The 15,964-nt window shown below is 40.7% G+C and overlaps 1 protein-coding gene across 1 annotated transcript; it reads right to left on the bottom strand.

Annotated features, from left to right (window-relative positions):
• Positions 1-7,428: 7,428 nt before the first annotated feature.
• Positions 7,429-15,686, bottom strand: LOC132842413 (uncharacterized). Its single transcript, XM_060865093.1, has 7 exons — positions 15,642-15,686; positions 15,315-15,368; positions 12,228-12,354; positions 8,650-8,652; positions 8,222-8,566; positions 8,004-8,066; positions 7,429-7,783 (listed from the first exon to the last, which is right to left on the bottom strand). Exons 1-7 carry the CDS (start codon positions 15,684-15,686, stop codon positions 7,677-7,679), a joined length of 744 nt encoding a protein of 247 aa, XP_060721076.1. The 3' UTR covers positions 7,429-7,676.
• Positions 15,687-15,964: the final 278 nt, after the last annotated feature.

Here is a 15,964-nt window from a genome sequence, read left to right as displayed (position 1 = left end):
AAACCAGCAAACGACTGAAATATTGTACCGTATGTGCAAAGAAGGGAGGCATTACTGTCACAGCTAGGTGAAGCTGTCTTGCTGTTCTTGATGCCCTGCCACATGCGCCGGGTGTCTCTGCTGTCCTGGAAGTGGCTGTGGATTGTATGGGCGTGTGCGCACTTTGCCTCTTTGATGGCTTGGGACAGTTTGGCCCTTGCTGTTCTTAGGGCTGCCCTGTCCCCTGTTCTGAAGGCTAGGTCTCTAGTCTTCAGCAGCGGACGCACGTTAGCAGTCATCCACGGCATCTGGTTGGAGCGTGTAGTGATGGTCTTGGAGACGGTCACGTCATCAATGCACTTGCCGACATAGCTGGTCACTGATGATGTGTAATCTTCCAAGTTGATGGTGTCGCCGTTGGTTGCAACCTCTCTGAAGATGTTCCAGTCAGTGCACTCAAAGCAGTTCTGAAGAGCAGAGGTGGCTCCTGCTGGCCATGTTTTCACCTGCTTCAGAACCGGTTTAGAGCAGCTGATGAGTGGTCTGTATGCTGGAATTAGCATAACAGAGATGTGGTCTGAGTAGCAGAGGTGTGGGCGGGGCTCCAAACAATACACGCCCGGGAATGTATGTGTACACAAAATCCAACATGTTTTCATCTCTTGTAGCAAAGTCCACATGCTGATGGAATTTAGGGAGCACTGACTCCATAAACTCAGACAATGAAAACAGTAATAAATTCCTGTGGTAAATAGAATGGCTTGCATCTAACAGTCACAAACTCCACTGACAATGAGCAGTAGGTAGAAACAAGCACAGAGTTTTTACACCATTCTCTGGTGATGTAAACACACCACCACCGCGAGTCTTACTGCACAGTGCTGCATTTCTGTCGGGTCTAAATGAGGTGAGTCCATTGAGCTGAATGGTGGCGTCTGGAACTCTGTCGCTGAGCCACATCTCCAGGAAAACAAAGACACAGCAGTTTCTAATCTCTTGCCTTGTAGTACGTTCGAGTTGGATGTAGTGCAGTTTATTGTCCAGGGAGCAAACATTGGCTATTAGAATGGATGGGAGAGCCGGCCGGCAAGGGTTTATTTTTAGCCTAGCACGGACACCCGCCCGCTTACAGCGCTTCCGCTTCCTCGTGCCCTGCTTTCTGCGTCCCCTCCTCTAGTCTCCGGTATCAGGTGACGCTGAGGACTGGAGGTCACGAAGCCTATCCAGTACATCATCGTGCAGGTTGGTTCCATTCATTCATTCATTCATCTTCTACCGCTTATCCGAACTACCTCGGGTCACGGGGAGCCTGTGCCTATCTCAGGCGTCATTGGGCATCAAGGCAGGATACATCCTGGACGGAGTGCCAACCCATTGCAGGGCACACACACAGTGCAGGTTGGTTGTTGCACGATTTCTGTACTTTATTAGATCCTGGTGCTTGTATACATGAACATTGCCGTCTCTTCTGTCCATGTACTGGTAGTAGTCTGGCTAAAAATCACAAAGAAAATCTAAAAAATGTAAATAGCACCATATTGAATCCGGAGTGAACGCTGCCGTGCCGCCATCTTGGAACCATTATACTGGTTCCCTCAAATAGTTGGCATAATTCATACATTGGGGAAAAACCTGGAAGAAAGCATTAACATTAACACTATTTAAGCAAGTTCTTGGTAAAGACTCACACCATCTTTAGTGAAAGCAATGCCAAGACCAAGACAATTCCAAGAACAAATGCTAATAAATCTGACACAATTCAAGACAGAATGTCAGGATCCAGCCCAGATTTTGGCCATGTGCGTTTGTTTATGTTCTGTGTTCACGTGTTTGTTTGTGTGACATCGGTCCGCATCTGTTCCTGTGGGGAACGCTGCTCTGCTTCCGGTTTCCCGCAGAGGATGCCGCCTCACTTCTTGCCAGCGGACAATGTCACCAGCCCATGTTTTGTTTTGTTTTTTCCGGTGTCCTGCAACATTGCTTCGCATCTGTACCAGTGAGGGAAGCCGCTACATTTCCTTTTTCTTCTTATGCAGAAAAATGATGGTACAAAATTCAAAATGAAACGAGATTTATAAAGTTTGTCACGACAAACTTTGATGTTGGCTTTGACGAGGCAAGTATTCGCAAAGGCCGGTGCTGTTTGGAGGCAAGTGGACATAAGGGTCAGATTTTGGGGCGGGGCTGCGGGACAACCAAAAGTCCAGTTGGTACACCAATTTAAAACTTTGTTCAGAGTATCACCCTAAAGGAGCTGGCCGAGTTTGGTGTAGATAGTTCGAAAGCTTGCCGAGTTATAAACTTCCAAAGTTTATAATGGGAGTCTATGGGAAAAAAGGCCATTTTGAGACCCGGTACCGGAAGTACTGGTAATTGGATCGCTTAGGAAAGTAATAGCAACAAACGTCAGACCAGGTTCTACAACATATCTGAATTTGGTGCATGTGGCTCGAAAGCCCTAGGAGGAGTTACTCTTGATAAATTTTTGTCTAAGCTTAAATACTGTAGCAATTTTGGCTCGCGAAGCAATGTAAATATTTATAAGTAATTATAACGTGTTATAGTGACTCCTAAATATTTTAACCTAAGTTGAAATTGACGGTAATAGAATTAACGTTACACTTATTTGGTCAAAAGGCAGGTGAACAGGCCGTGTAACCTTTATTAATTCTATGAAGGTGGTATCTTCCCGGCCGAGAATGACGCACTTCCCTATACCCAATACCGTAAATATAAATTAAATTAACTTAATAGAGCATGTAGTTCAGACCAGATGTTGCAGGTACCTTACGTTTGTGAGCGATACTCAGAGACAATCACTTGTGGAACAAATTATGGCATTTAACTTATGAAACAAACACAACATAAAGCTAACTACACAAACAAACAAAAGAAGTAGAGAAAACAAAGATGAAAATGGAATGGCAAGCTTAAACTTCAAAATGAATCACACCCTAACTGGGAAATCGTCACCGGAAATTCACCTTAAGACTCAATACAAGGTTCATACTTAAAATACGCATCTTTTGTTGTTAAAGGAAACGGTTACTTTCATTGGCTTGCTGCACAAGAGTCCGGATACAACAGAGAAATCTCTGAAGAGTCAGTTAGGGTGGGGTCAGATGTTCTTCCAAGTTCTCCTGAAGATCAGAGCAGTAGTAATTATTGGAAGTGAAGCTTGCTGGAAGTTCTTTGGAGGAAGATGGAGTCGTCTCCAAGCTGTTCCGAAAGTCTGACCAAGGATTGGTGGTGTTTGTGACATTTTAAAGGTCTTTGGGGAGATGGCCAATACTACGGCCCGGATTTCGGAGGAAAAAACTCCCCTTTGTTTCAGGTGTCTAGCTATAAAGCTTAGCTATAAGCTTAGGTTTAGCTATAAAACTTTTAGATGACTTTAAAGTTTTATCCAAGGTGTATTAAGGCGGTATGGCGCCTTTCGTGCTCAAATAAAATACACCATTGTTTGAAAAATGAGTAACCGATAATTTTGTGGTCATTTGGATACTAAACATGAAGGGGAATGACGGTATAAAGGCAGCGGTACATTACATACACAGATCAATAATCAAAGTGTAACAGATGTTACTACGATAGTGTGTTCTGATAAAGGAAAAGAAACAAAAATGAAACACAAAACAAAAATGCATTTTCATTAGGGAAGTGAAACAGAGCTAATGTTGTATACTGTACATTCTGACATCAGACCTTAAAAGGACATGCAGCATTAGAACAGGTATACGTTAACATGCCAGGATCGGTAATTAAAGTATAACTGATGTGAATCCAATGCTGTGTTCTGATACATAAATAAAATACACCCTTGTCAGGAAAGTAAGGAGCAAATAATTTTAAGTCATCAAGCCTTAACAGAAGAAACACATTACAACAGGGTTATAAGAATAAGAATCTTAGAGTATCTTATCTACTTGTTTTATTAGTAAAAGGAATGTCTCATTGTGTTTTGTGTGTGTGTGTGTGTGTGTGTGTGTGTGTGTGTGTGTGCGTGTTTTATGGTTGAGGGCCTTCCCTGTGAATTCACCCAGGAAGGCCAGGGGGTTATCTGGTTCTCTCTGTGTGTGTGTATGTGTGTGCGTGTGTGACACTGTGGAATGTAGCCCCCTCAATAAAATTGTAAACTGGAGATCTAAACGACCTGTACCAGACGCTACAATAGGAAAACAGAATGTTGGCTTCTACAAAGCCAACATAATTAAGAAAAATAGAAGGCAGACTGAAAAACTGAATGGCACAAACCAAGCATGCCACTCAGGGAGAGGCTAATAATCAAGTAACCTCTACACTATGGAATCGCCAGCTTGATTGGAGCCCCCTACTGGCCTAGTTGAGAAAATACTGTCATTACTAGAAACGTTTGTGTGAGACAAATTACACTGTGTTCCTCAAAGCATCCTCCTTCTCCGTTAAAAAAACAGGAGAACAGAGCCTGGTAGACATTAGAAGCAGAATCGCAATGCTTTATTTATAAAAACTGAAAAATCTATGAGTTTGTTTATGATCGTAGCTTATATTAAATGGGCCTAATGACTTAAATATTTCTAAAAAAATTTCTGTCAGAAAAGAGTGTGGATCCTAAGGCCCTGTCTCACTGAATTGGCTCTTAAAAGAGCCTTTATTAGGAGAAGGAAGAATGGACACTAAGGACAGTTCTCCAGGTTTCACACAAACTACAAACAAAAATGTTCACAACACTGAGGAGACTAGTGGACACTGCAGGACCAGACATGAGAGCAGTGGCAGAGGAGTGTGGGCTGCGGTCACAACAAAACACAGAAGCCATTTTTTCCATTTTCACTCACTTTACACTTGTGAGCTAATTACAGTTACAGTTCTCTGAGTTACCATTGTTCGTGTTTGTATTGTATTTTCATGTTGTACACACAAAGTTTGAGGAGAAATAATGTTTTCTTCCAGGTTTTTCCCCAATGTATGATTGAAGCCAAATAATTAAGTGAACTAGTAAAATTAGTTCATGTTCCAGTTCATATTTTAGAACATTGATAATTTTTTTTCAGGTTTGTTTGGATAATTCTTATTCGCCCTGCTGTCGCTACCTCTGAGCTGAATTCATTGAAAAGAGACACACTGCGTTTGTATAGTGAAGCTTTTCAAAGATTACTGAGACCAAGAGTGAGTATTTGTATAGAAGAAAGGTCTAGTACTCGGGGTGACCTATAGGCAACATGTAGAAACAGATGTGGTGTTTAACTCATTTACTGATGTTTCGAAAATCTTGTTATGGAGCTTCTGAGTTTGGCACATTTTTAACAGAACAGAACAAAAATAACGTTCAGACCAAGTCAAAGTACACCACAATCACAGACGAGGACAAAAAAGTAAGTCACATACAAATGATATCATACAGTCTGTGAAGCTGAGTGTACTGAGCATGGTGAGATATACTCATAGTATATCAATGCCCGCTTAGTTCTAAACGAGACCTGTTCTTGCTCTTAAGGAGCATAAAAAACAGTCTCACTGCTCACAGGGCCATCCCACAGCCCCAACCTCAAACGACAGTCACCCTTTAAGTCTGTGCATGCTAGAGATCAGAGGGTAGAACTAAGAACCAAGGCCTACTTTATCATGTTGAGTGGGGCGCCCACATAAACTACGAGCAATTTCCAGGGATAAAATTGGAACAAAAATACCATTACAATAGTTATACCTCCAATTATTAGGAATTGGTTTAGACTGGTCACTTCCACTCATTGTTACAATACACAAAGACACAAAGACAATTAAGACACACAGACGACAGAGTTAGAGGAACTTGTGCAGCACAAACAGCAGGACAATGTCAAATTTATCTTTAACATTCATGATGTTCTGGCATAGCAGAGAATGAGCAAACCTCCTGGTAAAACGAGGAACGAACAAATCTCCTGCTACTTGGTGAAGATTAACAACTAAAAGACTCCTTTTAGTTACTTTTTACAATATTCAGATGATAGAAGCACTGCAGTTTAGGAATATGATATTTAACTGAGACAACAGATGATCACCACATGGAGGCAGATAGTAAGAAGAGGCCTTTATTTGCAACATACACATTACAGTGCTGTGTAATTCTGTCATCATGTGTCCCGACTTTAGATGTTAATGTCAGCCATGTTACAGCTCCCCTGGACCTTACCTCCTCCTGGTTAATCCTGGACAAGCCCTCAGAGAGCTCTGTGGAATCTTTTTGAGTTCACTGCTGCTGCTACCTCTGAGCTGAATTCAAGGAGTATTTATACAGAAGGAAGGTTTAATTCCTGGTGTTATCTTTAGGCAACACTGATGAAAAAACGTTGTCAGAAGAAACAGTTGTGGGTAATGCATTTAGAAATTGATCTAAGCTGCCCGGCTTGTTTTCAACCTGCCAAAGTTCTCGCATACCACCCCGCTGCTGCGATCCCTCCACTGGCTTCCGGTAGCTGCACGCATCAGATTCAAAACACTGATGCTGGCCTACAAAGCCAAAAATGGACCAGCTCCCTCTTACCTCAAAGCCCTCATCACTCCTCGCACTGCACCCCGCACCCTCCGATCTACCAGCACTGCTCGACTGGTTCCACCATCTCTCAGGGTAAGAGGCAAGTATAGTACAAGACTCTTCTCTGTACTGGCACCAAGGTGGTGGAACGAACTTCCCCTAGAGGTCTGGACAGCTGAGTCACTGGCTATTTTCAAGCGGCGGTTGAAGACCTACTTATTCAGGAAACACTTCAACTAGCACTTCTTCATTATCTTTTGCACTTTAAAAAAAAAAAAAAAAAAAAAAAACACCTTTGACACTTTCATTGTAACTTTGAACAAATGTTTTAAACTCATGGTATCTTAAGTATGTAACTTAGTGAGCCAGCATTAATGTATTCAATGTTAGAGATTTAAGCACTTATGTACGTCGCTCTGGATAAGGGCGTCTGCCAAATGCTGTAAATGTAAATGTAAATGATCTAATCACTGTTCTCAGTTGCAGACTAAGATAGACAGAAGTTGAAGGGGGAAGTGTGTCTGTGTGTGTGTGTGTGTGTGTGTGTGTGTGTGTGTGTGTGTGTGTGTGTGAAGAGGTATCTAAACTACTGAAAAGCAGAAATTGTAGAGAAAATAAAGAGCTGTTAATAATAGAAATATGTGTTGGTCTATTAAAACCAGTCAGGATGGAAAAAAAACAGAAATCACACAATGACAAAAAGAATGTTTTTTTTTCTGCCTATAACAGAAACGTGAAATCTATATGTTAATATTAAATAAATGTATTGGATGTGGGAAGTGAACGATTAGAAATGATTAAATTTTGCTGGTTTTGAGCAGAAATGTGTTTAAAGGGTTCAACACTTTTTCATGCTGCAACAATTTGAATGATTTTCTTTGGACTTGACATCGTCCTGCAATCATGCTAAGTAAATGAAAAAGAAAAAATGATGATGACTCTGAAGATCTTATTAAAAGTCTAATTTTATTGCACTGTTCATGAAGTTCATGAAACACTTCAGGTTCAGCAGAATCAACGCAAACTTTGAATAATATCAGTTCAGACATTTGGTAGTTTTTAATCCAGTTTTGCATATCAATGTAAATGAACATTCACACACACACACACTGGACAGAAATTTTTGAAAAAATAAATGTCATGTACTGGAAAATACAGTTAGAGCGACACAGACAAGAGTTAAAAGACAATTATATCAAGTTTAAGATCTTGATTTTAAAACCTTGTACCATATTGTAAGGATAATAACTGTAATGCTGAGAACTCCAATTCTTGAAATGGAGAGCCAGAAGAACACACGCATCTCACCTACAGGGAGAAACACAATTGTTTTTAGGAATCGTTCAGTTCTGGATTCTGATTGGTCAGAAGTTTATGTCAAGTTTCTTTTTTTGTATTAAATTATTTTATTGTTCATTGACTTGTGTTGTATTGTTTTGGTAAATTTCAGTGGAACAAAGAATAAATCATAATTATGCAAAAAAAAATATTTGTTTACCTTCAAAATGAAAGGAAGCCAAATTCTTACTTGTTCCTCTGCTGCTGGATGAATCTCTGTGTGTTGTTCCAGATGTTGGACGGTGTGTCGTCTCTTTATTTTTACAGATACATCAGAAAAGGAGAAAATAAACAGAAATGATACTAAATATAAATAAAGTGAAATATTCAACATTTAATGCATATGTAGACAATTATGGTTAAAGTGTTGATCTGGAATTAGCAGGTTATCAGAGTAAAACTGTTTGCCGTTAAATTGCAGACGTGTTCCAGATGTGAACTTCACTACATTTCCGTCCATTTCTCCACAGAAATATTCTCGTTCATCATCTTCTCTTGTTTTTTTAATACTGAGATCAAATTTATTGTCATTTACACTAATACTGGAACGAGTATCATTAAATACATCAATAAATTTGTAGCCCAAATCGCTCTTGTATGGTTTTCCAATAAACTGAGGTAATTTTCCTGAAATCTGTCTGTACCAAACTGCATCATATTTCTTTGCGGCACTGCTAATGCTACACTTCATAGTTACATCTTCTCCACGCGCCACTGTTATCACATGAATCTCTTTGATGTCAGAGGTTTTCACTGTAAAAAAGTTTAATATTTAATGTCAGTAAATAAGTTAAATATAAAATATTATTGTTTTACATTAATGTTTCAGAACTCACCAGCTGTGAAGAGAGAAAAAAGAGCACAAAGAGTCTGATCATCGTTCCTGTTCACACCAAGTGATCTAATGAACTTGTGTGTTCAGTAGAAGACCAGGTCCAGACTCACACCTGATTGGATGATTTGAAGCTGTGAACTGATTTGATTGGTCCATTAGCTGTAACATGTATTATGATGGTCACATGTACCAGTTTTATTCAGAAACACACAAACAGTTTGGAGCACTAAAACATACACATGTCATTAAACTAGACTCTCTGACTACTGCACAGAAAGAATAATGTGTAAAAATGACATAATTATTGTGTAATGACCATCACACTGCTGTAGTGCCTGAAATAAAGGAAGTGTGTGCTGGTGAATGTGTTAGTCTGGAGCTGTTTATGTTAAAACACAATGAAGGTGTGAAAGTCCTGCTGCAGCCACGTGCACGTTCAAATGTGTTAATTTCACTAGTTCAGTCCTATGAGTTTATGTTGTAGGTCTTGAGTCTGGCCTCCAGACTTCTGTATTCACTTGGACTTGTGTCAGATTTATTAGTATTTGTACTTGGACTTGTTTTGGTCTTGGGCATTGCTTTTACTAAAGATGGTGTGGGTCTTGACCAAGAAATAATACTGTTTGTGATGTTTTTTCATGTTGCATTCACAATGTTTGTGTAATGAACACGGGACAGAGCGGACCCAAATGCAGGATAGCAAAAATAAACAGGGTTTAATAACAGGAAACACGAAACATGACACGGACTAGAGACAGGACAAAACCACAGTAGATGCCACGCTGCACAAGGCAACGCGGCACAGTTAAATAGACAAAGGAATTGACAATGGGCAACAGGTGTGTAGAAGCGGGAGGAGCAGACAAAGGCGGGGCAGACACGTGACGAGAAACATAAACAAATGCACGTGGCCAAGTCCGGGCTGAGTCCTGACAAAGCCCCCCCAAGGCGCGGCTCCTGAAACAAATGGACTGAACATACTGTAGCATGTGAAAAGCACACACTGCAATTCAACACCAAAAATTACACTGCATGATTTTTCACCATCTTGAACCAACCCCTTTAGATTAGATTAGATTACTGTAGATTCAACTTTATTGTCATTACACATGTACAAGTACAAGGCAACGAAATGCAGTTTAGGTCTAACCAGAGTGCAATAGCAGCAAGTGCAGGATATACAGTTTTTACAAGACAGTTAAATAAGTTAAATAAAATGGTAATATGAAGTGATTTACAGATGTGTGTGTACTATGAACATAATATACAGATGGCTATGTACTATGAATATAATATACTGGTGAATATATATGTGCTATGAATATAATATACAGGTGAATATATATGTGCTATGAACATAATATACAGATAAATATGTACTATGAACATAATATACAGATGAATGTATATGTACTATGAATATAATATGCAGATGGCTATTAGTATAAACTGAAATTTACAGAATGGTATGTGCTATAAACAAAATATATGGCTATTAGTATAATATATTGCTGTTACTATAAACACAAATCAGGTGGGTATATACAATGATAGGGCAATGGTGAACAGCAGTGCAAAAAAAGAGCAAGTGTGCAAGTGAGCATAGTTTGTGTAATAGTCCATTAGTGCAATAACGTCCATTTGTGTAAACAGTCCATTAGCGCAATAGTGAAGTGTGAGGGGGAGATGTAACAATGTATGAAGGACAGTAAGATCAGCGAGGGGCAGAGTTCAATAAAGAGACAGCTCTAGGAAAAAAGCTGTTCTTTAGTCGGCTGGTCCTGGTCCGGAGGCACCTGAAACGCCTGCCGGAGCGCAGAAGTGAAAACAGTCTATGGGCAGGATGAGAGGGACCCTTAAGAATGCTGCGAGCTCGACGCAGACAACATTTCCAACATATTGCAGTGTGACAAAACTGAAATTATGGTTTTATGCCACAAATTTAAAGAAACAGCCCATAATGTTGATGCAATATAAATAGCAATTTATTTGCAAATAAAAAAATCACATTTTCATGTTTCAAACGTTTCGCTGTTTCATATTGTCACATAGTCAATGGATGATTTTACAGCCCCCTAGTGGAGTAAAACCTTTTTTTTCCCCTCACTCATTAGTTAAAGTCTGTATTTCATATTTCAGCATTGGTTCAAACCTGACCGACTGCACATCAATAGCATTTAGAGAAAAAAAAAAGACTAGCCTCACAAAATTCATTAAGAGAAGAGAGACTGACTTTTTTAAATGTTCTTTTGATTTATATATTTAAAGATACAGAGTGTTCCTGGGGAAAGCATTTAGAGTTTCTGGATTTGACTCAATCCACAGTTGAAGTAAACTTCAAGTAAGTCAAGAAGCTTTTATCGTCATTTCAACCATATAGTATATAGCTGTTGCAGTACACAGTGAAATGGGACAACGTCTCTCCAGGATTGTGGTGCTACATAAAACAAAGACAGGGCTAAGGACTTAGTAAGTTAGTCCTAGTCACATAAAGTGTATCTGTACAACCTGGAGCAAACAGTGCAGGACAAGACAAACAAAAAGACAAGACAGTGCAGAACAAAAGACAGTGCAAACAAAAAATTACAAGACAATACAAAAAATACACTACACAAAAGACAGTAAACAGAAACAGTGCAGACCAGTGTAAATACTCTATGTTCAACAGTATTGCCTGCAGTAACACTATAATAAACACGGTTTCATAGCAGCAGATCCCTGAGATAATGTAACGAATTTTTACTGTCACACAGTAACAGTTGCTTCGGGACTTTTTTCCAGATGGCAGGAGGGTGAAGAGCCTGTGTGTGGGGTCATTCCCAATGCTGTTGGCCTTCCGAGTCAGGCAGTCCAGGATCCAGTTGCAGAGGGAGGTTTTTAGTCCCAGCATTCACTGCTTCCCAATCAGGTGCTGAGCTATGATTGTATTGAATGCTGAATTAAAGTCTATGAACAGCATTCGTACATAAGTGTCTTTATTGTCCAGGTGGGTGAGGGATAAATGGAGGGCCGTGGCAATTGCATCGTCTGTGGAGCGGTTTGAACGATACACAAACTATAGGGGGTCCAGTGAGTGTGGTAACTGGGTCTTGATGTGCTTCATGACGAGCTTCTTGTAGCACTTAATAACAATGAGTGTGAGTGCGACGGGACGATAGTCATTGAGGCAGGACACTGTAGACTTCTTTGGGATGGGGACAATGGTGGTTATCTTGAGGTATGTAGGAACAACGGCGCTGCTCAGGGAAATGTTGAAGATGTCAGTGAAGTCATCCGCTAGCTGTTCTGCGCATTCCCTGAGCACCCTGCCGGGAATGTTGTCTTGTCCACCAGCCTTCCTTGAATTAACTCTGCAGCCTCTGCAGGATTAACCTAATGAACCAGTATTAATGTATCCAATGATTGAGATTTAAGCACTTATGGACGGTGCTCTGGATAAGGGCATCTGCCAAATGCTGTAAATGTAAATTTAATGTAAATGTATAGAGTTCTCCTCAAATCCGCCGTGGATAAACAGAGAACCTGGTAATTGGGGGGAAGCTTGGTCTTCCTTGCTGCTACGTTGTTTTGCCCTCAAACCGAGCGTAGAATCGTTCAGCGCTTCTAGAAGGGAGGCATCTCTATCACAGGCAGGTGAAGCTGTATACAGGTGTATCTCTGGTGTATCTCCGCCATCTCTGGTGTCCATGTACTGGTAGTATTTGAGCTAAAAACCACAAAGAAAACCGTAAAAAATGTAAAAAGCACCATAATGAATCCGGAGAGACCGCTGCCGCACCACCAACTTTGAACCATTATACTGGTTCCCTCAAATAGTTGGCTTAATTCATGCATTGGGGAAGAACCTGGAAGAAAGCATTAACATTATCACTATTTTAGCAAGTTCTTGGTAAAGAACCACACCATCTTTAGTGAAAGCAATGCCAAGACCAAGACAATTCCAAGAACAAATGCTAATAAATCTGATACAATTGAAGACAGAATGTCAGGATCCAGCCTGGATTTTAGCCATGTGTGTTTGTTTATGTTCTGTGTTAACGTGTATGTTTGTGTGACATCAGTTCGCATTTGTTCCGGTGGGGATGCCGATCCGATTCCCCCACAGAGGATGCCGCCTCACTTCTTGTCGGCGGACGATGTCACCAGCCCGAGTTTTGTTTTGTTTTTTCCGGTGTCCTACAACATTGCTTCACATCTGTTCCAATGAGGGACGCCGCTCCACTTCTGGTTTTCAGCGGGGGACGCTGACTCACTTCCTGTCAGCGGATGATGTTACAGCCCGGTTTTGTTTTTGTTTTTTTCTTTCTTGGTGCTCTGAGACATCACCCCGCACCTGTCCGGTAGGGGAAGTGGCTTCACTTTCTGGTTTTCCGTGGAGGATGCCACTTCACTTCCTGTCTGCTGGAGGTGCTGCAGGACTGTATTTTGCTCCAGGGACTGTGGGTCTGGCCGCGGTGTGTCAGGGATTGTGCTTGGCCCTTCTTCTCGACTGTGGAGGTCACTCGGCCCTTCTGCTCAGCTGTGGACGTAAGTAAGGCACTACTTAGATGGCGGCGTGGCAGTAGCACGCAGCACGCAGCGAGACCTGATCTTCCCAGGAAGCAGAGATCAGAAATGTTCTCTAGGTTCTCTTCATGCAGGTTGGCTCTTGCATGATTTCTCTACTGTATTAGTCTCTGGCAGTCATATACATGAATATCACTTCCTCTGGTGTCTTATAGCAATGATAAATCTTAGAGCAATGATACAGGTGATGTATCAGGATGCTGAAAGTGTACTCAAGACCAACAGAATGCTAAAGGTCACTTTTAAATTAAAACGGGGAATCAGACAAGGTTGCTCATTTTCAGATATTTTGTACAGTTTATAAATTGAATTGTTTTGACTATGAAGACTATGAACTCTGTAAATGGCTTAATTTTACCTGGTTTAATGTTATACATGTTGTATCTTCTTATGTAGAAAAATTATGGTTTTAGTACAAAATTCAAAATGAAATTAAGAAAAATAGAAGGCCGACTGAAAAACTGATTGGCGCAAACCAAGCATGCCACTCAGGAAGAGGCTAATAATCAAGTAACCGTAAAACTATGGGATCTCCTAGCTTGCCTGGAGCCCCCTACTGGCCTAGTTGAGAAAATACTGTCATTACTAGAACCCTTTGTGTGAGACAAATTACAGTGTTCCTCAAAGCACCCTACTTATCTGTAAATAAAAAGGAGAACAGAGCTTGGTAGACATTAGAAGCAGAATCACAATGCTTTATTTATAAACTCACATTGTTTATGATTGTAGCCTATATTTAATGGGCCTAATGACTTAAATATTTCTAACAATTCTGTTTTTAGAAAAGAGTGTGGATCCCAAGGCCCTGTCTCACTGTATTGGCTCTTAAAAGAGCCTTTACTGGGAGAAGGAAGAATGGACACTAAGGACAGTTCTCTATGCCTCACACAAACTACAATCAAAAACGTTCACATCACTGAGGTGACTAGTGGACACTGCAGGACCGGACATGAGAGCAGTGGCAGAGGAACTTGGGCTGCGGTCACAACAAAACACAGAAGCCATTTTTTTCCATTTTCACTCACTTTAAACTTGTGAGCTAATTACAGTTTCAGTATTTTGAGTTACCATTGTTCATGTTTGTGTTATATTTTTATGTTGTACACAAAGTTTGACGAGAAATAATGTTTTCTTCCAGGTTTTTCCCCAGTGTATGAATGAAGCCAACTATTTGAGTGAACAAATATAATTAGTTCATGTTCCAGTTCATATTTAAGAACTTATGCATTTCCAGACTGCATCTCCCATAATCCTCTTACCGGGACTGATTACACCGCCACCTGCTGCCGATCACCCACTTCCTATATAACTGCACTTGAACTTGACCTCAGTGCGAAGTCTCGATTTGCTACCGCTGTCAGTCTGAGCGTTTTCTGTCCTGTGTTTACCCGGTTATTACTTTGTTCTGTTTTCCCTGTCTATTGTTTGTTTGCTGCCTGTCCTGACCTACTGCCTGTTCTTCGACTACGATTTCTGCCTTCTCTACTTTGTTGTGTTTGCTGGTATTGACCTTTGCCTGTTGTTAACGAGTAATTTAATAAAGCTTGCATATGGATCCTCAGCGTTATGACCCATCATTACAGTTATACATCCAATTATTAGGAATTGGTTTAGACTGGTCACTTTTTCCTATTGTTACAATACAAAAAGACGCAAAGACAGTTAAGACACACAGACGACAGAGTTAGAGGAGCTTGTGCAGCACAAACAGCAGGACAATGTCAAATTTACCTTTAACATTCATGATCCTCTGGCATAGCAGAGAATGAGCAAACCGCCTGGTAAAACGAGGAACGAACAAATCTCCTGCTACTTAGTGAAGATTAACAACTAAACGACTCCTTTCAGTTACTTTTTACAATATTCAGATGATAGAAGCACTGCAGTTTAGGAATATGATATTTAACTGAGACAACAGATGATCACCACATGGTGGCAGATAGAAAGAAGAGGCCTTTATTTGCCACATACACATTACAGCACTGTGAAATTCTGTCTTCACGTGTCCCAACTTTAGATGTTAATATCAGCCATGTTACAGCTCCTCTGGACCTTTCCTCCTCCTGGTTAATCCTGGACAAGCCCTCAGAAAGTTCTTACCTGTTTCATTGCACATGGGTGTTCCAGATGTTTGACGGTGTGTCGTGTCTTTATCTTTACAGATAAGTCAAAAATCAGCAAATAAACAGAAATGATACTAAATATAAATAAAGTGAAATATTTAACATTTAATGCATATGTAGACATAATTCTGGTTAAAGTGTTGATCTGGAATTAGAAGGTTATTGTCACGATCAGTGCACCTGCCTTGCTTCATAGAGAAGCGTCTCCGGAATATATATCGCTTCCGGACTACGCCTCCCAGCATCCATCACAAAGACTGATTGCTGCGCCACCTGTTTCCTATCAGCCAGCATGTATAAATACGAACTTGAACTTGACCTCGAAGTCTCGACTTGCATTAGCAGTCATTCTGAGCATTTCCAGTCTGTCTTAGTTTCGGTTTTGACTTAGGTACTGTGTTTTGATTATCTGATTGTTTGCTGCCTGCCCTGACCTCCTGCCTGTCCTTTCGTTTCTGATTTTGCCTGTCCTACAATATGCCTGTCCTTTTGCCTGTCCTGCCACCGTACGATCCAGCAGCTGTGTTCCAGCTCACTACCCAGCTCTCCGCCCAAGCACAGCAGCTCGCCGGGCACCACCACCAGCTGACGCGACTCGCCTCGCTCACCAAGAGCTCGCCACAGCAT

This window comes from Tachysurus vachellii, chromosome 3, assembly GCF_030014155.1.
Source record: "Tachysurus vachellii isolate PV-2020 chromosome 3, HZAU_Pvac_v1, whole genome shotgun sequence".
Classification (NCBI taxonomy): domain Eukaryota; kingdom Metazoa; phylum Chordata; class Actinopteri; order Siluriformes; family Bagridae; genus Tachysurus; species Tachysurus vachellii.
The sequence above is the reverse complement of the archived record's forward strand: the minus strand, read 5'-3'. Positions and strand labels throughout refer to the sequence as shown.